General features: G+C 42.6%; 1 protein-coding gene across 4 annotated transcripts in view; it reads left to right on the top strand.

Moving 5' to 3' along the window:
• The window catches only part of LOC128700403 (minichromosome maintenance domain-containing protein 2-like), a 135682-nt gene that overhangs the window by 45458 nt on the left and 66501 nt on the right, over positions 1–23723 (top strand). For 3 of the 4 annotated variants that reach the window (XR_011393984.1, XM_070099991.1, XM_070099993.1), the window contains one exon: positions 17686–17836. Coding sequence is in view for 3 of the 4 variants with exons in the window: in XM_070099991.1 (XP_069956092.1) it covers positions 17686–17836 (151 nt within the window). In the remaining variant the exon portion in view is untranslated. The remainder of the gene's footprint in view (positions 1–17685; positions 17837–23723) is intronic. The other variant, XM_070099992.1, reaches the window with a different exon arrangement.

Raw genomic sequence — 23723 nt, 5'->3', positions numbered from 1 at the left:
GGCAGAACTTGTTCATTTAAACAATTTTTTGCTTCACTTTCATAGTTCCTTGATAATGTGAGTAGTCACGAAAGCGCTTGGAATTTCTCTATTCTTTCAGAGTGGTTGTTTTGCATATATATATATATATATATATATATATATATATATATATATATATATATATATATATATATATATATATATATATATATATATATATATATATATATATAATTTTTTTTTCAACAAACCGGCCGTATCCCACCAAAGCAGACTGCCCCAAAAAGAAAAACAAGTTTCTCTTTTTAAATTTAGTAATTTATACAGGAGAAGGGGTTACTAGCCCCTTGCTCCTGGCATTTTAGTCGCCTCTTACAACAAGCACAGCTTATGGAGGAAGAATTCTGTTCCACTTCCCCATATATATATATATATATATATATATATATATATATATATATATATATATATATATATATATATATATATATATATATATGTCGTGCCGAATAGGCAGAACTTGCGATCTTGGCTTAAATAGCAACGCTCATCTTGCCATATAGGACAAGCGAAAATTTTTGTATGCAATAATTTCGCCAAAATCATTCTGAACCTAACGAAAAAAGTATATTTCATTGTGTTTGTTTAGTATTAAATTATTGTAAACAAATCTAAAATATATTTAGTTAGGTTAGGCTAAAATAAATTGTTCTTGTTATAATAAGGTTAGGTAAGTTTTTTAAGATTCTTTTGATGCAAAATAAAATTTTTTTACATTAACATTAATGAAAAAAATATATCTTTAAACGTATAAGAGAAAATTTTAGAAAGGACTTAATTTTAAATGAGTTCTTGCTAATTGACCAGTTTTACATATTCGGCACGACATATATATATATATATATATATATATATATATATATATATATATATATATATATATATATATATATATATATATATATATATATATATATGAGCGTGTTAGATAGGAGTGAATGGAGACGAATGATACTTGGGACCTGACGATCTGTTGGAGTGTGAGCAGGGTAATATATAGTGAAGGGATTCAGGGAAACCGGTTATTTTCATATAGTCGGACTTGAGTCCTGGGAATGGGAAGTACAATGCCTGCACTTTAAAGGAGGGGTTTGGGATATTGGCAGTTTGGAGGGATATGTTGTGTATCTTTATACGTATATGCTTCTAAACTGTTGTATTCTGGGCACCTCTGCAAAAGCAGTGATAATGTGTGAGTGTGGTGAAAGTGTTGAATGATGATGAAAGTATATATATATATATATATATATATATATATATATATATATATATATATATATATATATATATATATATATATATATATATATATATATATATATATCGGCCAGTGTGTTAATAAAAAAATAAAATAATATATGTATATATATATATATATATATATATATATATATATATATATATATATATATATATATATATATATATATATATATATATATACACACCTGGAGTTTACCTGGAGAGAGTTCCGGGGGTCAACGCCCCCGCGGCCCGGTCTGTGACCAGGCCTCCTGGTGGATCAGAGCCTGATCAACCAGGCTGTTGCTGCTGGCTGCACGCAAACCAACGTACGAGCCACAGCCCGGCTGATCAGGAACCGACTTTAGGTGCTTGTCCAGTGCCAGCTTGAAGACTGCCAGGGGTCTGTTGGTAATCCCCCTTATGTGTGCTGGGAGGCAGTTGAACAGTCTCGGGCCCCTGACACTTATTGTATGGTCTCTTAACGTGCTAGTGACACCCCTACTTTTCATTGGGGGGATGGTGCATCGTCTGCCAAGTCTTTTGCTTTCGTAGTGAGTGATTTTCGTGTGCAAGTTCGGTACTAGTCCCTCTAGGATTTTCCAGGTGTATATAATCATGTATCTCTCCCTCCTGCGTTCCAGGGAATACAGGTTTAGGAACCTCAAGCGCTCCCCGTAATTGAGGTGTTTTATCTCCTTTATGCCCGCCGTGAAAGCTCTCTGTACATTTTCTAGGTCGGCAATTTCACCTGCCTTGAAAGGTGCTGTTAGTGTGCAGCAATATTCCAGCCTAGGTAGAACAAGTGACCTGAAGAGTGTCATCATGGGCTTGGCCTCCCTAGTTTTGAAGGTTCTCATTATCCATCCTGTCATTTTTCTAGCAGATGCGATTGATACAATGTTATGGTCCTTGAAGGTGAGATCCTCCGACATGATCACTCCCAGGTCTTTGACGTTGGTGTTTCGCTCTATTTTGTGGCCAGAATTTGTTTTGTACTCTGATGAAGATTTAATTTCCTCATGTTTACCATATCTGAGTAATTGAAATTTCTCATCGTTGAACTTCATATTGTTTTCTGCAGCCCACTGAAAGATTTGGTTGATGTCCGCCTGGAGCCTTGCAGTGTCTGCAATGGAAGACACTGTCATGCAGATTCGGGTGTCATCTGCAAAGGAAGACACGGTGCTGTGGCTGACATCCTTGTCTATGTCGGATATGAGGATGAGGAACAAGATGGGAGCGAGTACTGTGCCTTGTGGAACAGAGCTTTTCACCGTAGCTGCCTCGGACTTTACTCTGTTGACGACTACTCTCTGTGTTCTGTTAGTGAGGAAATTATAGATCCATCGACCGACTTTTCCTGTTATTCCTTTAGCACGCATTTTGTGCGCTATTATGCCATGGTCACACTTGTCGAAGGCTTTTGCAAAGTCTGTATATATTACATCTGCATTCTTTTTGTCTTCTAGTGCATTTAGGACCTTGTCGTAGTGATCCAATAGTTGAGACAGACAGGAGCGACCTGTTCTAAATCCATGTTGCCCTGGGTTGTGTAACTGATGGGTTTCTAGATGGGTGGTGATCTTGCTTCTTAGGACCCTTTCAAAGATTTTTATGATGTGGGATGTTAGTGCTATTGGTCTGTAGTTCTTTGCTGTTGCTTTACTGCCCCCTTTGTGGAGTGGGGCTATGTCTGTTGTTTTTAGTAAATGTGGGACGACCCCCGTGTCCATGCTCCCTCTCCATAGGATGGAAAAGGCTCGTGATAGGGGCTTCTTGCAGTTCTTGATGAACACAGAGTTCCATATATATATATATATATATATATATATATATATATATATATATATATATATATATATATATATATATATATATATATATATATATATTCATTTTTTTATTTATTAACACACTGGCCGACTCCCACCAAGGCAGGGTGGCCCGAGAAAGAAAAACTTTCACCATCATTCACTCCATCACTGTCTTGCCAGAAAGGTGCTTCACACTACAGTTTTTAAACTGCAACATTAACACCCCTCCTTCAGAGTGCAGGCACTGTACTTCCCATCTCCAGGACTCAAGTCCGGCCTGCCGGTTTCCCTGAATCCCTTCATAAATGTTACTTTGCTCACACTCCAACAGCACGTCAAGTATTAAAAACCATTTGTCTCCATTCGCTCCTATCAAACACGCTCACGCATGCCCGCTTGAAGTCCAAGCCCCTCGCACACAAAATCTCCTTTACCCCCTCCCTCCAACCTTTCCTAGGCCGACCCCTACCCCGCCTTCCTTTCACTACAGACTGATACACTCTTGAAGTCATTCTGTTTCGCTCCATTCTCTCTACATGTCCGAACCACCTCAAAAACCCTTCCTCAGCCCTCTGGACAACAGTTTTGGTAATCCCGCACCTCCTCCTAACTTCCAAACTACGAATTCTCTGCATTATATTCACACCACACATTGCCCTCAGACATGACATCTCCACTGCCTCCAGCTTTCTCCTCACTGCAACATTCATCACCCATGCTTCACACCCATAAAAGAGCGTTGGTAAAACTATACTCTCATACATTCCCTCTTTGCCTCCAAGGACAAAGTTCTTTGTCTCCACAGACTCCTAAGTGCACCGCTCACCCTTTTCCCCTCATCAATTCTATGATTCACCTCATCTTTCATAGACCTAATCTACACTTGGAAAATCTTGGAAGGAATGGTCCCAAATCTGCACACAGAAATCACTCCCTACGAAAGTAAAAGACTGGGCAGGCGATGCAAAATGCCGCCAATAAAAAGTAGGGGCGCCATTGGTACACTAAGAGAAAACACCATAAGTGTCTGGGGCCCAAAACTGTTCAACAGCCTCCCATCAAGCATTAGGGGAATTGCCAATAAACCCCTGGCTGCCTTCAAGAGAGAGCTGGACAGATACCTAAAGTCAGTGCCGGATCAGCCGGGCTGTGGCTCGTACGTCGGACTGCGTGCGGCCAGCAGTAACAGCCTAGTTGATCAGGCCCTGATCCATCGGGAGGCCTGGTCATGGACCGGGCCGCGGGGGCGTTGATCCCCGGAATAACCTCCAGGTAACCTCCAGGACCCATCTGCTGACACGTCCACTCCCAAATATCTGAATACATTCACCTCCTCCATACTCTCTCCCTCCAATCTGATATCCAATCTTTCATCACCTAATCTTTTTGTTATCCTCATAACCTTACTCTTTCCGGTATTCACTTTTAATTTTCTTCTTTTGCATGCCCTACCAAATTCATCCACCAACCTCTGCAACTTCTCTTCAGAATCTCCCAAGAGCACAGTGTCATCAGCAAAGAGCAACTGTGACAACTCCCACTTTATGTGTGATTCTTTATCTTTTAACTCCACGCCTCTTGCCAAGACCCTCGCATTTACTTCTCTTACAACCCCATCTATAAATATATTAAACAACCACGGTGACATGACACATCCTTGTCTAAGGCCTACTTTTACTGGGAAATAATCTCCCTCTTTCCTACATACTCTAACTTGAGCCTCACTATCCTCGTAAAAACTCTTCACTGCTTTCAGTAACCTACCTCCTACACCATACACCTGCAACATCTGCCACATTGCCCCCCTATCCACCCTGTCATACTCCTTTTCCAAATCCATAAATGCCACAAAAACCTCTTTAGCCTTATCTAAATACTGCTCACTTATATGTGTGGCCCGGTGGTCTGGTGGCTAAAGCTCCCGCTTCACACACGGAGGGCCCGGGTTCGATTCCCGGCGGGTGGAAATTCCGACACGTTTCCTTACACCTATTGTCCTGTTCACCTAGCAGCAAATAGGTACCCGGGTGTTAGTCGACTGGTGTGGGTCGCATCCTGGGGGACAAGATTAAGGACCCCAATGGAAATAAGTTAGACAGTCCTCGATGACGCACTGACTTTCTTGGGTTATCCTGGGTGGCTAACCCTCCGGGGTTAAAAATCCGAACGAAATCTTATCTTATCTTATCACTGTAAACACCTGATCCACACACCCCCTACCTTTCCTAAAGCCTCCTTGTTCATCTGCTGTCCTATTCTCCGTCTTACTCTTAATTCTTTCAATGATAACTACCATACAATTTACCAGGTATACTCAACAGACTTATACCCCTATAATTTTTGCACTCTCTTTTGTCCCCTTTGCCTTTATATAAAGAAACTATGCATGCTTTCTGCCAATCCCTGTATATATATATATATATATATATATATATATATATATATATATATATATATATATATATATATATATATATATATATATATATATATATATATATATATATGTCGTGCCGAATATGTAAAACTGGTCAATTAGCAAGAACTCATTTAAAATTAAGTCCTTTCTGAAATTTTCTCTTATACGTTTAAAGATATATTTTTTTCATTAATGTTATGTAAAAATTTTTAATTTTGCACCAGAAGAATCTTAGAAAACTTACCTAACCTTATTATAACAAGAACAATTTATTTTAGCCTAACCGAACTAAATATGTTTTAGATTTGTTTACAATAATTTAATACTAAACAACCCCAGTGAAATATATTTCTTTCGTTAGGTTCAGAATGATTTTGGCGAGATTATTGCATACACAAATTTTCACTTGTCCTATATGGCAAGATGAGCGTTGCTATTTAAGCCAAGATCGCAAGTTCTGCCTATTTGGCACGACATATATATATATATATATATATATATATATATATATATATATATATATATATATATATATATATATATATATATATATATATATATATATATATATATATATATATATATATATATGCAAGGAATTCGCGAGAGCATGCGGAATATCCACAAACACTGATCTCTGGCTGAAGGAGACTCGAACCTACGAACCTTAGGACAAGGTACGCAGTGCTTTAATAATCTACCCACACTGGACAATACCTTGGCGTGTAGCATGAGCTACACGTTTTATCCAAGGCAGCCAGCTTTCAGGGAGAAGGTTTACAGCTTTTCATCTCATCCCCTGCATGCATCAGCCTTACTAGAGATTTGAACAATGCAAGGAATTCGCGAGAGCATGCGAAATATACACAAACACTGATCTCTGGCTGAGCAAAAACGCCAGAGATCAGTGTTTGTGTATATTTCACATGCTCTCGCGAATTCCTTGCATTGTTCAAATCTCTAGTAAGGCTGATGCATGCAGGGGATGAGATGAAAAGCTGTAAGCCTTCTCCCTGAAAGCTGACTGCCTTGGATCAAATGTGTAGCTCATGCTACATGCCAAGGTATTGTCCAGTGTGGGTAGATTGGTAAAGCACTGCATACCTTGTCCTAAGGTTCGTAGGTTCGAGTCTCCTTCAGCCAGAGATCAGTGTATATATATATATATATATATATATATATATATATATATATATATATATATATATATATATATATATATATATATATATATATATATTCTTCAACTGCAAGAAAGCCTTCCACACAGTTCCTCACAAGAGGTTACTGCAAAAGCCAGAGCATCAGATACACGTAACAGGGAAGGCGCTGCAATGGATCAGAAAATACCTGACAGGGAGGCAACAACGAGTCATGGTACGTGACGAGGTGTCAGAGTGGGTGCCTGTGATAAGCAGGGATCCACAGGGGTCAGTCCTAGGACCTGTGCTGTTTTTGGTATATGTAAATGACATAACGGGGTCTAGCTCAGTGGTAAAGTACTGTGGACTCTGATACAGAGTTAGCAGGTTCGAGTCCTGCTGTGAACGTAGAGACAATGTTTGTTAATAATTTCGCCTGTTTGCGAATTGTTAAGCATTTCATATATATATATATATATATATATATATACACAAAACTGTGGCTTGGCCAGGACTCGATCCTACGTTCCCATGCCCAGCCCTGCGTGAACTGAGCTCTCTCCATCGGACAAAAATCCTTAAACACCAGGCGCCCAGCAGTACTGAGCATGTTATCCTGATGCAAGGACATTCGTGGTCATGGAGCCTCAGAAACTAATTTCAACCTCATCCTGTTTGGTGTACCAGCCTTCACGAGGAGTCTATATATCAATGAAATCACGAAACAAGTGATTTTGAATCATAAGCAGAACTCCCTCTGCGGCTTGGCCAGTTCTCACTTGTTTTGTGATTATATATATATATATATATATATATATATATATATATATATATATATATATATATATATATATATATATATATATATATATATCAATAACAACACTGCACTAGCCAAGGAGCCGAACCCATGCTGGTTTGGCCCGCCTTGTGGTGAGCAAAAACGCATGACGCCTTAGACCACTAGACCTAACAATCCTTAACAATGTGGTCTAGTGGTCTAAAGCGTCATGCGTTTTTGCTCAGCATGAGGCGGGCCAAAACAGCATGGGTTCGACTCCTTGGCTACTGCAGTGTTTTATTATTCATCAGTACCACTCATTTTGTGGGTATAATAATAATAATAATAATAATAATAATAATTATATATATATATATATATATATATATATATATATATATATATATATATATATATATATATATATATATATATATATATATATATATATATGTGTGTGTGTGTGTGTGTGTGTGTGTGTGTGTGTGTGTGTGTGTGTGTGTGTGTGTGTGTGTGTGTGTGTGTGTGTACTCACCTAATTGTACTCACCTAATTGTGGTTGTAGGGGTCGAGACTCAGCTCCTGGTCCCGCCTCTTCACTGATCACTACTGGGTCCTCTCTCTCTCTGCTTCCTGAGCTTTGTCATACCTCTTCTTAAAACTATGTATGGTTCCTGCCCTCACTACTTCACTTGCTAGGCTATTCCACTTGCTGACAACTCTATGACTGAAGAAATACTTCCTAACGTCCCTGTGACTCGTCTGAGTCTTCAGCTTCCAGTTGTGTGTGTGTGTGTGTGTGTACTCACCTAGTTGTACTCACCTAGTTGAGGTTGCACGGGCCGAGTCCAAGCTCCTGGCCCCGCCTCTTCACTGGTCGCTACTAGGTCACTCTCCCTGAACCGTGAGTTTTATCATACCTCTGCTGTATTTGTGTGTGTCTGTTTGTTACCATTGTGTCCTAGGCACATGTCGATTAGACACTAGGCCTGTTGAGTGTGTGTACGTGTATGTGTACGTGTGTGTGTACGTGTACTCACCTAATTGTGGTTGCAGGGGTCGAGACTCAGCTCCTGGCCCCGACTCTTCACTGATCGCTACTGGGTCATCTCTCTCTCTGCTTCCTGAGCTTTGTCATACCTCTTCTTAAAACTATGTATGGTTCCTGCCTCCACTACTTCACTTGCTAGGCTATTCCACTTGCTGACAACTCTGTGACTGAAGAAATACTTCCTAACGTCCCTGTGACTCGTCTGAGTCTTCAGCTTCCAGTTGTGACCCCTTGTCCCTGTGTCCCCTCTCTGGAACATCCTATCTCTGTCCACCTTGTCTATTCCCCACAGTATCTTTTATGTCGTTATCATGTCTCCCCTGACCCTTCTGTCCTCCAGTGTCGTCAGTCCGATTTCCCTTAACCTTTCCTCGTACGACATTCCCTTGAGCTCTGGGACTAGCCTTGTTGCAAACTTTGTACTTTCTCTAACTTCTTGACGTGCTTGACCAGGTATGGGTTCCAGACTGGTGCTGCATACTCCAGTATGGGCCTAACATACACAGTGTACATTGTCTTGAACGATTCCTTATTAAGGTATCGGAACGCTATTCTCAGGTTTGCCAGGCGCCCGTATGCTGCAGCGGTTATTTGGTTGATGTGTGCCTCTGGTGATGAGCTCGGTGTTATGGTCACCCCAAGGTCTTTCTCCCTGAGTGAGGTCTGTAGTCTTTGTCCACCTAGCCTATACTCTGTCTGCGGTCTTCTTTGCCCCTCCCCAATCTTCATGACTTTGCATTTGGCTGGATTGAATTCGAGAAGCCAGTTACTGGACCACATGTCCAGCCTGTCCAGGTCTCTTTGCAGTCCTGCCTCATCCTCGTCCGATTTAATTCTTCTCATCAACTTCACGTCATCTGCGAACAGGGACACTTCAGAGTCTATTCCTTCCATCATGTCGTTCACATATATAAAAAATAGCACTGGTCCTAGAACTGACCCCTGTGGGACCCCGCTCGTAACAGGTGCCCACTGTGATACCTCTTCACGTACCATGACTCGTTGCTGCCTCCCTGTCAGGTATTCCCTTATCCATTGCAGTGCCCTCCCTTTTACATGTGCCTGATCCTCCAGCTTCTGCACTAATCTCTTGTGGGGAACTGTGTCAAAGGCCTTCCTGCAGTCTAGGAAAACGCAATCTACCCACCCCTCTCTCTCGTGTCTTACTTCTGTTACCTTGTCATAAAACTCCAGGAGGTTTGTGATACAAGATTTGCCTTCCATGAACCCATGCTGGTTTTCATTTATAATCTTGTTCCTTTCCAGGTGTTCGACCACTCTCCTCCTGATAATCTTCTCCATGACTTTGCACACAATACATGTCAGAGAGACAGGTCTGTAGTTTAGTGCCTCGTTTCTGTTTCCTTTCTTAAATATGGGGACTACATTAGCTGTCTTCCATTTCTCAGGTAGTTGCCCAGTTTCAAGGGATGTGTTGAAGATTGTGGTTAGAGGCACGCACAGCATCTCTGCTCCTTCTCTAAGGACCCATGGGGAGATGTTGTCCGGTCCCATCGCCTTTGAGGTGTCAAGGTCACTTAAGAGCTTCTTCACCTCCTCCTCAGTTGTTCGTATGTCATCCAACACTTGTTGGTATATTCCCTCTTGATGTTCCCTTCTGTGCTGTCTTCCCACAGCCCTTCCTGTCTCTACTGTAAAAACTTCCTTAAATCTCCTGTTCAGCTCCTCACATACCTCCTGATCATTTCTTGTGAGTTTTCCACCTTCTGTCCTTAATCTGATCACCTGGTCTTTGACTGTTGTCTTCCTCCTGATGTGGCTATACAACAGTTTCGGGTCAGTCTTGATTCTCGATGCTATGTCATTTTCATACTGTCGCTGGGCCTCCCTCCTTACCTGTGCGTACTCATTCCTGGCTCTGCGACTGATCTCCCTATTTTCGTGTGTTCTCTGCCTTCTGTACTTTTTCCATTCTCTATTGCACATTGTTTTTGCCTCCTTACACCGTCGGGTAAACCAGGGGCTCGTTCTGGTCTTCCCATTGTTACTGTTGCCCTTGGGAACAAACTTTTCCATTGCCTCCTTGCATTTTGTTGTTACATATTCCATCATTTTATCTACTGGCTTTCCTGCCAGTTCTCTGTCCCACTGGACCTCCCGCAGGAAGTTCTTCATCCCTATGTAGTCCCCTCTTTTATAGTCAGGCTTTTCCCATTCAACTCCTGTTATTCTCTCCACTTGCAGCTCTACTATGTATTCAAAGCACAGAACCACGTGGTCGCTAGCTCCTAGGGGACTCTCATACTTGATGTCCTCAATGTCTGAGCTGCCCAGGGTGAACACAAGGTCCAATCTTGCTGGTTCATCCTCCCCTCTCACTCTGGTAGTGTCCTTAACATGTTGGTGCATGAGGTTTTCCAGCACCACGTCCAACATCCTGGCTCTCCATGTTTCGGGACCCCCATGTGGCTCCAGGTTTTCCCAGTCAATCTCCCTGTGGTTGAAATCCCCCATAACCAGCAACTTTGCTCTGCTGGAGTGAGCTCTTCTTGCCACCTCAGCAAGTGTGTCCACCATTGCTCTGTTACTCTCTTCATATTCCTCTCTTGGCCTCCTGCAGTTCTGTGGTGGATTATACATCACTGCAATGACCACTTTGTGTTTCCCAGACTGAAGTGTACCTGCTATGTAATCTCTTTCTCCCGTCTCATCTATGCCTTCCATTTTATCGAATTTCCATCTGCTTTTTACGAGCAGAGCAACCCTACCTCCCCCCCTGCCCCTTCTATCTTTCCTCATGATCTCGTATCCTGGTGGGAAGATTGCATCTGTTATTGTCTCTGTGAGTTTTGTTTCTGTAACTGCTATGATGTCTGGGGACTTCTCATTGATTCTTTCTTGCCATTCCTCATGTTTATTCGTTAATCCATCTGCATTTGTGTACCAAACCTTCAACTTCTGTTCTAATACTGTAACTGTGGTGCGGGGGGGGGGGGGGGGAAACAGAGGGATTGGTGTGTGATGGTTGGTTTGGATTGTTCAGTTGCCTTGGGGGTGTTGTGGCTGGAGTCCTTCTGCAGGTGTTTCTGTGGGGTGCGCTTGTCCTTCCATTTGATCCTGGGTTATTCTGCTCTCCTTTTTCATTTCCTCCCATTTCTCCTTTCGTTTTTGAACTTTCTCTTTCATTGTCTTCCTTTCGTCCTGTGTTCTGTCTCGATCGAGGTACACACTCCGGAACTCCTGCTTGCCTCTCAGCTGTGCTTTCTCCTGCAGGATCATGGTGTGTGTGTACTCACCTATTTGTACTCACCTATTTGTGGTTGCAGGGGTCGAGTCTTAGCTCCTGACCCCGCCTCTTCACCGGTTGCTACTGGGCCCTCTCTCTCCCCGCTCCATGAGCTTTATCAAACCTCGTCTTAAAACTGTGTATGGTTCCTGCCTCCACTACGTCATTTTCTAGGCTATTCCACTGCCTTACCACTCTATGACTGAAGAAATACTTCCTAATATCTCTGACTCATTTGTGTCTTCAACTTCCAATTGTGGCCTCTTGTTTCTGTGTCCCCTCCCTGGAACATCCTGTCTTTGTCCACCTTGTCTATTCCATGCAGTATTTTATATGTCGTTATCATGTCTCCCCTGACCCTCCTGTCCTCCAGTGTCGTCAGGCCGATTTCCCTTAATCTTTCATCATAGGACATTCCCCTTAGCGGGTGGAAATTCCGACACGTTTCCTTACACCTATTGTCCTGTTCACCTAGCAGCAAATAGGTACCTGGGTGTTAGTCGACTGGTGTGGGTCGCATCCTGGGGGACAAGATTAAGGACCCCAATGGAAATAAGTTAGACAGTCCTCGATGACGCACTGACTTTCTTCGGTTATCCTGGGTGGCTAACCCTCTGGGGTTAAAAATCCGAACGAAATCTTATCTTCTTATCTTATCTTATCTTCTCTAGTTTCTTGACGTGCTTTATCAAGTGCGGGTTCCAAACAGGTGCTGCATACTCCAGTATGGGCCTGACATACACGGTGTACAGTGTCTTGAACGATTCCTTACTAAGGTATCGGAATGCTGTTCTCAGGTTTGCCAGGCGCCCATATGCTGCAACAGTTATCTGATTGATGTGTGCTTCCGGAGACATGCTCGGTGTTATACTCACCCCAAGATCTTTCTCCTTGAGTGAGGTTTGCAGTCTTTGGCCACCTAGCCTATACTCTGTCTGTGGTCTTCTGTGCCCTTCCCCTATCTTCATGACTTTGCATTTGGCAGGATTAAATTCGAGAAGCCATTTGCTGGACCAGGTGTCCAGTCTGTCCAGGTCTCTTTGAAGTCCTGCCTGGTCCTCATCAGATTTAATTCTCCTCATTAACTTCACATCATCTGCAAACAGGGACACTTCTGAGTCTAACCCTTCCATCATGTCGTTCACATATACCAAAAATAGCACTGGTCCTAGGACCGACCCCTGTGGGACCCCGCTCGTCACAGGTGCCCACTGTGATACATCATTACGTACCATGACTCGTTGTTGCCTCCCTGTCAGGTATTCTCTGATCCATTGCAGTGCCCTTCCTGTTATATGCGCCTGATGCTCTAGCTTCTGCACTAATCTCTTGTGAGGAACTGTGTCAAAAGCCTTCTTGCAGTCCAAGAAGATGCAATCAACCCACCCCTCTCTCTCGTGTCTTACTTCTGTTATTTTATCATAAAACTCCAGAAGGTTTGTGACACAGGATTTGCCTTCCGTGAATCCGTGCTGGTTGGCATTTATACTCTTGTTCCGTTCCAGGTGCTCCACCGCTCTCCTCCTGATAATCTTCTCCATAATTTTGCATACTATACACGTCAATGACACAGGTCTATAGTTTAGTGCCTCTTTTCTGTCTCCTTTTTTAAAAATGGGAACTACATTTGCCGTCTTCCATACCTCAGGTAGTTGCCCAGTTTCCAGGGACGTGTTGAAGATTGTGGTAAGTGGCACGCACAACATATCTGCTCCCTCTCTAAGGACCCACAGGGAGATGTTGTCCGGTCCCATTGCCTTTGAGGTATCGATGTCCCTTAGCAGTTTCTTCACCTCCTCCTCATCTGTATGTATGTCGTCCAACACTTGTTGGTGTATTCCTTGCTGGTGTCCCCATCTGGTCTGTCCCCCCCAGAGTCCTTCCTGTCTCTACTGTAAATACTTCCTTAAATCTCGTGTTGAGCTCCTCACATACCTCTTGATCGTTTCTTGTGAGTTCTCCACCTTCTTTCCTCAGCCTTATCACCTGGTCCTTGACTGTTGTCTTCCTCCTAATGTGGCTATACAGTAGTTTCGGGTCAGATTTGACTTTCGATGCTATGTCGTTTTCATACTGTCGCTGGGCCTCCCTCCTTATCTGTGCATACTCGTTTCTGGCTCTTCTACTAATCTCCTTGTTTTCCTGGGTCCTATGCCTCCTGTACCTTTTCCATTCTCTGTTGCACTTAGTTTTTGCCTCCCTACACCTTCGGGTAAACCAAGGACTCGTTTTGGTCTTCCTATTATTTCTGTTTCCCTTGGGAACAAAACTTTCCTCTGCCTCCTTGCACTTTGTTGCCACATATTCCATCATCTCGTTTACTGATTTTCCTACCATTTCTCTGTCCCACTGAACCTCCTGCAGGAAGTTTCTCATACCTGTGTAGTCCCCCTGTTTATAGTTGGGCCTGTCCCCTTCAGTTCCTGTTACCTTCTCCACTTGTAATTCTACTATATAATCAAAACTCAGAACCACGTGATCGCTAGCTCCAAGGGGCCTCTCGTAAGTGATGGGAGCTGCTAAAACACGCCCTAAAAGCACTAAGATTCTCGGAGCCTGGCGCTTGTGACCCACTGTGTGTGTGTGTGTGTGTGTGTGTGTGTGTGTGTGTGTGTGTGTGTGTGTGTGTGTGTGTGTGTGTGTGTGTGTGTGTGTGTGTGTGTGTGGAGTGTGTGTCTGTGTGTGTGTATACTCACCTATTTGTGGTTGTAGGGGTCGAGTCATAGCTCCTGGCCCTGCCTCTTCACTGATTGCTACTGGGTCCTCTCTATCCCTGCTCCATGAGCTTTATCAAACCTCGTCTTAAAACTATGTATGGTTCCCGCCTCCACTACGTCACTTTCTAGGCCTGACAACTCTATTCTGCACAGTATTTTTTATGTCGTTATCATGTCTCCTTTGACCCTCCTGTCCTCCAGTGTCGTCAGGCCGATTTCCCTTTACCTTTCTTCGTAGGACATTCCCCTTTGCTCTGGGACTAGTCTTGTTGCAAACCTTTCCACTTTCTCTAATTTCTTGACGTGCTTGACCAGGTGTGGATTCCAAACTAGCGCTGCATACCCCAGTATGGGTCTGACGTAAATGGTGTAGAGAGTCTTGAGCGATTCCTTACTGAGGTATCGGAAAGCTATCTTTCGGTTTGCCAGACGCCCGTACGCTGCAGCAGTTATCTAATTGATGTGCACCTCAGGAGATGTGCTCGGTGTTATACTCGCCCCAAGATCTTTTTCCTTGAGTGAGGTTTGCAGTCTTTGGCCACCTAGACTATACTGTGCCTTCGGTCTTCTTTGCCCTTCCCCAGTCTTCAAGGAGCCAGTTGCTGGATCAGGCTTGTAGCCTGTCCAAGCCTCTGTAGTCCTGCCTGATCCTCGACCAATTTGATTCTCCTCATTAACTTCACATCATCTGCAAACAAGGACACTTCTATCCCTTCCGTGATGTCATTGACATATACCAAAAACAGCACGGTTACTAGGAATGACCCCTGTGGAACCCCGCTTGTCACAGGCACCCACTCTGACACCTCGTCACATACCATAACTCGTTGTTGCCTCCCTCTCAGGTATTCTCTGATCCATTGCAGTGCCTTTCCTGTTATGTGTGCCTGATCCTCTAGCTTTTGCAGTAAACTCTTGCGAGGAACTGTGTCGAAGGCCTTCTTGCAGTTCAAGAAAATGCAGTCTATCCACCCCTCTCTCTCTTGTCTTGCTTCTGTCACCTTGTCATAAAACTCCAGTAGGTTTGTGACACAGGATTTTCCTTCCCTGAAACCATGCTGGTTGGTGATTATACACATGTTTCTTTCCAGGTGCTCCACCACTCTCCTCCTGATGATCTTCTCCATGACTTTGCATACTGTACATGTTAGTGACACAGGTCTGTAGTTTAACGCCGCATGTCTGTCTCTTTTTTTAAAAATTGGGACTACATTTGCCATCTTCCATACCTCAGGAAGTTGCCCAGTTTCAGTGGATGTGTTGAAGATCTTTGTTAGTGGCACATACAGCATCTCTGCTCCCTCTCTAAGGACTCACGGAGAGATGTTGTCTGATCCCACCGCCTTTGAGGTGTCAAGTTCACATAAAAGCTTCTTCACCTCCTCCTCGGTTATGTGTACCTCATCCAGCACTTGTTGGTGTACCCCCCTGTTCTGATTTCCTGGAGTCCTACTGGTTTCCACTGTAAATACTTCTTTAAATCTCATGTTGAGCTTCTCACATACCTCTTGTTCGTTTCCTGTGAACTCCCTCCCCCATCCTTCCTCAGTCTGATTACCTGGTCCGTGACTGTTGTTTTCCTCCTGTTGTAGCTATACAACAACTTCGGGTCAGACTTGACTTTCGATGCTATGTCATTTTCGTACTGTCGCTGAGCCTCCCTTCTTATCTGTGCATATTCGTTTCTGGCTCTTCGGCTGATCTCTTTATTTTCCTAGGTCCTTTGTCTTCTGTACCTTTTCCATTCTCTAGTGCACCTAGTTTTTGCCTCCCTACACCTTTGGTTGAACCAAGGACTCATTCTGGTCTTCCCATTATTTCTGTTTTGCTTGGAAACAAACCTCTCCTCTGCCTCCTTGCATTTTGTTGTCACATAGCCCATAATTTCTTTTACTAGTTTTCCTGCCAGTTCTCTCTCCCACTGAATGTCATGCAGAAAGTTCCTCATGCCTTTATAGTCCCCACTTTTGTAGGTTGGTTTTTCCCATCCTATTCCTGCTACTCTCTCCACTTGTAACTCAACTATGTAGTCAAAGCACAGAACCATATGATCACTAGCTCCTAGGGGCCTTTCATACATGATATCTTTGATGTCCGAACTACTCAAGGTGAATACACGGTCCAGTCTTGCTGGATCATCCTCACCTCTCTCTCTCGTAGTGTCTCTAACATGTTGATGCATGAGGTATTTCAGTACCACATCCATCATCTTGGCTCTCCATGTTTCGGGACCCCCATGGGTCTCCAGGTTTTCCCAGTCAATCTCCTAGTGATTGAAATCACCCATAACTAGTAACTTTGCTCCACCCATGTGAGCTCTTCTGGCCACCTCGGTTAGTGTGTCGACCATTGCTGTGTGTGTGTTAGTTAGTTTGTTACCATTTTGTCCTAGGCACATGTCGATTAGACACTAGGCGTGTTGTATATGCGTGCTTGTATGTGTGCATGTGTGTGCATGTGTGTGTGTGTGTGTGTGTGTGTGTGTGTGTGTGTGTGTGTGTGTGTGTGTGTGTGTGTGTGTGTGTGTGTGTGTGTGTGTGTGTTGTGTGTACTCACCTAATTGTGGTTGCAGGGGTCGAGACTCAGCTCCTGGCCCCGCCTCTTCACTGATCGCTACTGGGTCCTCTCTCTCTCTGCTTCCTGAGCTTTGTCATACCTCATCTTAAAACTATGTATGGTTCCTGCCTCCACTACTTCACTTGCTAGGCTATTCCACTTGCTGACAACTCTATGACTGAAGAAATACTTCCTAACGTCCCTGTGACTCGTCTGAGTCTTCAGCTTCCAGTTGTGACCCCTTGTCCCTGTGTCCCCTCTCTGGAACATCCTATCTCTGTCCACCTTGTCTATTCCCCGCAGTATCTTGTATGTCGTTATCATGTCTCCCCTGACCCTTCTGTCCTCCAGTGTCGTCAGTCCGATTTCCCTTAACCTGTGTGTGTGTGTGTGTGTGTGTGTGTGTGTGTGTGTGTGTAACTTTCAATACTGCTATTATTATAAATTTTTCTTTGTGATAGTTTTGTGACTTTAGTAATCTGCGGTTTAAGTAAGCGAGGTGTTATATGTATGGTATGAAAGATAAGCAGTAAGTCCTTACCTAATACATTGAATACACGCCCACACAGTTAACCTTCATTAAAACCAGTTTTTGCTGACACTGAGTTAAATGTAATGTTAATAAAGTCTTGTTCTACGTGTGTTTGATTTTATGCATGTTGATATGTCAGCAGGCGACTGGTGGAGGATCGGTCATCTTCACCGTGGTCACTAGTGCTCACGCTGGCCTACATGTTTGCTGCCTCAGTCACTCCAGCCGGCACTTTCCACACATTAAAATTGGCTCTCCTGCTCTCACTCGCCTCTTGTTCCTCAGATAAGGTAAGTGTCACCTCGTGCTTTATGACCACACTAACTTGCCTATCTATGGAGATTTAGCAACCAGCATTCTTTTAAGACTTGATTGTATCAGATACCACCACCTGTGTCTACCTGGAGTTTACCTGGAGAGAGTTCCGGGGGTCAACGCCCCCGCGGCCCGGTCTGTGACCAGGCCTCCTGGTGGATCAGAGCCTGATCAACCAGGCTGTTGCTGCTGGCTGCACGCAAACCAACGTACGAGCCACAGCCCGGCTGGTCAGGAACCGACTTTAGGTGCTTGTCCAGTGCCAGCTTGAAGACTGCCAGGGGTCTGTTGGTAATCCCCCTTATGTATGCTGGGAGGCAGTTGAACAGTCTCGGGCCCCTGACACTTATTGTATGGTCTCTTAACGTGCTAGTGACACCCCTGCTTTTCATTGGGGGGATGTTGCATCGTCTGCCAAGTCTTTTGCTTTCGTAGTGAGTCCGAGTGTTTTTCTTCTCTTGGATCCCAGTCATGGGATATATATATATATATATATATATATATATATATATATATATATATATATATATATATATATATATATATATATATATATATATATATATATGCGCAATAAGATCATAGTAAACAGGTGATAACAGAATATGCAAAACAACAAACGTGAAAGGATAGTGAAATTCCAAGCGCTTTCTTTACTTCTAACATTATCAAGGAAATATAAAGACAATACATCAAAGGAAGGCATATAAAGGGTCTAGACCACACTCACAATCACATCCCACAACAAAACAACACCTGAATAACAAAAATAAGGCACAATACCGTGACTGGAACGATGCACAAATAACCCGCACTTAAAAGAGAGAAGCTTACGACAACGTTTCAAATTCAAAAAATTTATTCTCTATAAGGATTACAATGCTGAGTTTACAGAATTTGGTTATTGTGTGGTTTACATGTAGTAAAATAATAATTACAGAGTGTACCACTAGAACACCTAGCATGGCTAGGCATTTCGGGCAGACTTAAATTAAATCTTAGGTTTAAAATATTACAAAATTATGAGGTTAGTTGGTATTATGGCTAGTGACTAATTACTAGTTTGTGAGTTTAGCAATGTGAATGCTTTTGTTTTGGCACAGTACATAGTTTCAGTATTGGAGTATCACAGGCCAACTTATGACTAGTTAAGATTCATTATTTTGAGATTGAGATTGATATTTCTGTTTATGGTCAAATGGGTGAGTGAGTGTAAGTGTGAACCACCAGGTGGTATTCGTGTAATTAGTTGACAGGGTGTATCAGGGAGATAAGATGTTTTCTGATGGTAGTTTTGAAGGTGATGAATGTGTCTGCAGTTTTAGAATTTTCAGGTAGGGTGTTCCAGATTTTAGGGCCTTTGACATACATTGAATTTTTGTAAAGGTTTAGTCGGACACGGGGAATGTCATAGAGATGTTTGTGTCTGGTATTGTGCCTGTGGGTTCTGTCGCAACTATCAAGAAAGCGTTTTAGGTCAAGGTTAATATTGAAATTTAAGGTCCTGTAGATGTAGATTGCACAGTAGTAAGTGTGGATGTACTGAACAGGGAGTAAGTTTAGATCTATGAAGAGTGGGGGTGTGTGTTGCCAGGGATGGGATTTGGTGATTATTCTTACTGTGGCTTTTTGTTGGGTTATTATTGGCTTTAGGTGTGTTGCTGCAGTTGAACCCCAAGCACAGATAGCATAGGTGAGGTATGGATATATAAGTGAATGGTATAGTGTGAGAAGGGCAGTTTGCGGCACGTAGTATCGTATCTTGGAGAGGATCCCAACCGTTTTGGATACTTTTTTGGTTATGTGTTGGATATGGGTGCTGAAGTTCAGGTTGTTGTCGAGGTATAGGCCTAGGAATTTGCCTTCATTATGCCTGGCAATTAGAGTGTTGTCGATCTTAATGTTAATTTGCGCATCTCCTGCTCTGCTACCAAACATAATGTAGTAGGTTTTGTCAGTGTTAAGCGTAAGTTTATTGGCTGTCATCCAAGTCGATATTTTGATCAGCTCCTCATTAACAATGGTGTTGAGGGTGGCAAGATTAGGGTGAGAGATGACATAAGTCGTGCCGTCAGCAAAGAGAATGGGGTTCAGGTGTTGAGATACGTTTGGAAGATCACTGATGTATATGAGGAAGAGCAGGGGACCAAGGACACTTCCCTGCGGAACTCCAGTATCAAGTGGCTGTGTTGTTGATGCTGTGTCTTTAATGGTGACATACTGATACCTATTAGTAAGGTAAGATTTGAAATATGCAAGCGCATGGCCTCTTATACCATAATGGTCAAGTTTGTGGAGTAGGATGCCGTGGTCTACTGTGTCAAAAGCTTTTCTTAGGTCAATAAAAATTCCTAGTGGATATTCCTTATTTTCCAATGCTGTGTAAAGCAGATCTTGCATTTTTATGATTGCATCGTTAGTGCTTTTATTTTTCCTGAATCCAAATTGGCAGGGGTTGAGTATGTTTTGTGCCGTAATAAATGAATATAGTCTCCTGTGAACGAGTTTCTCAAAGATTTTGGATAGCAATGGTAAGTTTGATATTGGCCTATAGTTGTTTAAATCTGTAGGGTCACCACCTTTATGTATTGGTATAACCCTTGCCGTCTTGAGTAGTTTCGGGAAGGTGCTAGTTTCTAGTGACTTGTTAAAAAGTAATGAGATAGCATGCGAGAGGACATGGGCCGCTCTCTTGTAAAATAATGGTGGGACATGAGACAGATTCCCTGAGTTATTTTTAAGTGACTTTATAATCTCGGTGACTTCCATGGGCTCAGTTGGAGCAAGATAGAAGGAATTTGGGAAATTCCCATCTAGGTAGTCCCCAGCATGGGCATTGGTGCGTGGGATTTTATTGGCGAGATTAGATCCTATGGTTGAGAAGAAGTCGTTTATCTTGTTAGCTGTGTCAGTGGGATGCAGCGGTGTTTCATTAGGTTTAGTTAGGGCAATATTCTTATTTTTTTTTCAGTTTGTGGGTCCCTAGAATCTGAGAGAGTGTTTTCCAGGTCTTTTTTATATCTCCTCTAGTGTCTGTGAATCTGCTGGAGTAGTATAGTTGTTTGGCTTTCTTTATTACTTTGGTGAGGACTGATGAATAGTGTTTAAGAATATCTTTGTGTATTAAGCCCTGTCTATATTGCTTTTCATATTGGTGTTTCTTATCAATGGATTTCAGAATGGTGCTGGTTAGCCATGGGCAACCAAGCCGTTTGTTTGTGATCTGTTTCGTTTTTATAGGACAATGTTTGTTGTATAGTCTAAGTAATTTGTTAAGAAAAATGTCTGTCCAGTCATCACTACCATTGGCCTTGGAGAATTCTGTAGGCCAGTCAACAGTCTCTAGGTCAGCTGTGAACTTCCTTATTGAGGCCTCATCATGGAGTCTAAATGAAACTTTGTTGTATTCAAGTGGTGGTTTACTAATGTTTGTCAAGAGGAAGGTAGGGTAGTGGTCTGTAGTGCTATCTGTGATTATCCCTGATTTAAGGGGGGCTAGTATATTGGTCCATATGTGGTCTATTATGGTTGCACTTGTTTCAGTGAGCCTGGTTGGTTTAGTTATTGTTGGTATGAGAAGTGTGTTGTTCATATTGTTGATGAAATCAGTTACAGGCTGATCATCTAGTAGGCCAAGGTTGATGTTGAAGTCTCCAGCTAAGAGAAGGTGGTGCTTATTCATTTGTCTGTTTGTTATTAGTGCCTTTAGTTTCTCACTGAAATTTGGGATGTTTGTGTGGGGTATCCGGTAAATGGCACCGATTGTAATAGGCGTCTTAAGGTTTTTTACAGTAAAATTAGCAAAAATGTATTCTCCATATTCATCACTAAAGCAAGTGGTGCTAATACAAGATAATTGGTTAGAGTAATAGATTGCAATACCACCCCCAACTTGGTATGGTCTGCAGTTGTGGATTGCTGTGTATCCTGGTAGAGGGTAGATATCTATTGTGTCCTGCTTAAGCCAGGTCTCAGTAAGAATAATGCAGGAGAAGGGTGTCTTTAGTGATTCAAGGAGTGCCAGGAGGTCATCATAGTGTTTGCTTAAGGACCTAATGTTGTAGTTAAGTACTGATAGACTTTTAGCATTTTTAGGATAGTGCTGGCTTGTGATGCTGTGTAATAAAGGCAGTTACTTTCCAATAGGTTTTGATTGTGTGTCAGATTATGGAGGTTTAGATCAGGGTCAACGTGATCAATCATCTTCTAGGTTTAAATTATGGTTATTTATATCCTGAGTTGTGGGTTGAGTTTTAGTACTGATATCTGTAGTGGTGGGAAGTTTGGACAAGTATATAGCTATAGCATTTTGGTCATGTAGAGTATAGTCACTAATACACATAATGGAGTTGGTGTTGTCTATGTGTTGTGCTGGAATGAGCTGAAGTACAACTAGGTATAAACTAATAATATAAAAATACAATTTAAAAATAGCACAAGACTCTCACTTGTAATTGCACTAAGGTCTAATGTAATGACTTTGGTATAGTCTATGTATTGAGCTAGAATGAGCTATAGTACAACTAGGTTTAATCTAATAATATAAAAATAGTTAGTTTAATATGTTTATTATGCACCCCATACCCATCCTGTGGGCGGTAGTCACCACATACCCATCCTGTGGGCGGTAGTCAAAAGATTACAGAGGTACATAATTGGTCCAGGGACTGGACTCCAAAGTTTTGATAGCTGAGCAAGTTACAGAGGTAATGAACTCACAATTTACAAAGGTAATGAACTCACAATTTACAAAGGTAATGAACTCACAATTTACAAAGGTAATGAACTCCAGGTAGGTCTGGTCACAAACATGACAAGTTACAAAGGTATTTACAGATTACAGAGGTACGTAATGGGTCCAGGGACTGGGCCCCCAAAGTTTTGATAGCTGAACTAGGTACAAAGGTAATGAGCTCACAAGTTACAAAGGTAATGAATTCTGTAGAATGGTTACTTACGTTTATACATGGCTACAATCATGAACAAATTATAGAGTAATGAGCAATTCACACTTCCACACCCGGTCACAACTGTAGTGAGTTATTGGTGCAAACATTGATTGTTGAGTCACACACACACACACACACACACACACACACACACACACACACACACACACACACACACACACACACACACACACACACACACACACACACCACACACACACACACACACACACACACACACCACACACACACACACACACACACACACACACACACACACACACACACACACACCACACACACACACACACACACACACACACACACACCACACACACCACACACACACACACACACACACGCGCGCACACACACACACACACACACACACACATACACACACACACACACACACACACACACACACACACACACACACACACACACAGTAGGGACAGCGAGCAGGCTAGTCACGCCGTCGGTGCTCCGGGGATTTAAGTGTTTTTGAGGGCTACAAGTGTTCTGCAAGGGTTGCTAAGTGTGTCAGGGTAGTCAACAATCCTAGAAGTGTTTTTTTTTAATTGCCTGAGCCACACAAGTGTGGGGAGAGCCACAATTTTGAAAGTGATCTGGAAAATAAAAGCGTTGTGGCGCAGGCTAGTGTGAAGGCGGCGTTGCCAAGTGTCACCCAAGATTTTAATAAAGTGAAACAATAGTGTGACCAGTGAAAGAAATACAGTGAATAGGGTACACACACACACACACACACACACGCACACACACACACTGTAAGTGGGTAAATCCCAGGAGGTTGGTCAGGTCACAAGAAGGTGTGGGCAGCCAAGGACCACTGAGACTTACCTTAAACGCACAAGCCACCTACCTTTCAGTACATAATAAACCCACACATAAT

This window comes from Cherax quadricarinatus, chromosome 71 (genome assembly GCF_038502225.1).
Source record: "Cherax quadricarinatus isolate ZL_2023a chromosome 71, ASM3850222v1, whole genome shotgun sequence".
NCBI classification, from domain to species: Eukaryota; Metazoa; Arthropoda; class Malacostraca; order Decapoda; family Parastacidae; genus Cherax; species Cherax quadricarinatus.
This window is presented reverse-complemented; position numbering and strand designations above follow the sequence as displayed.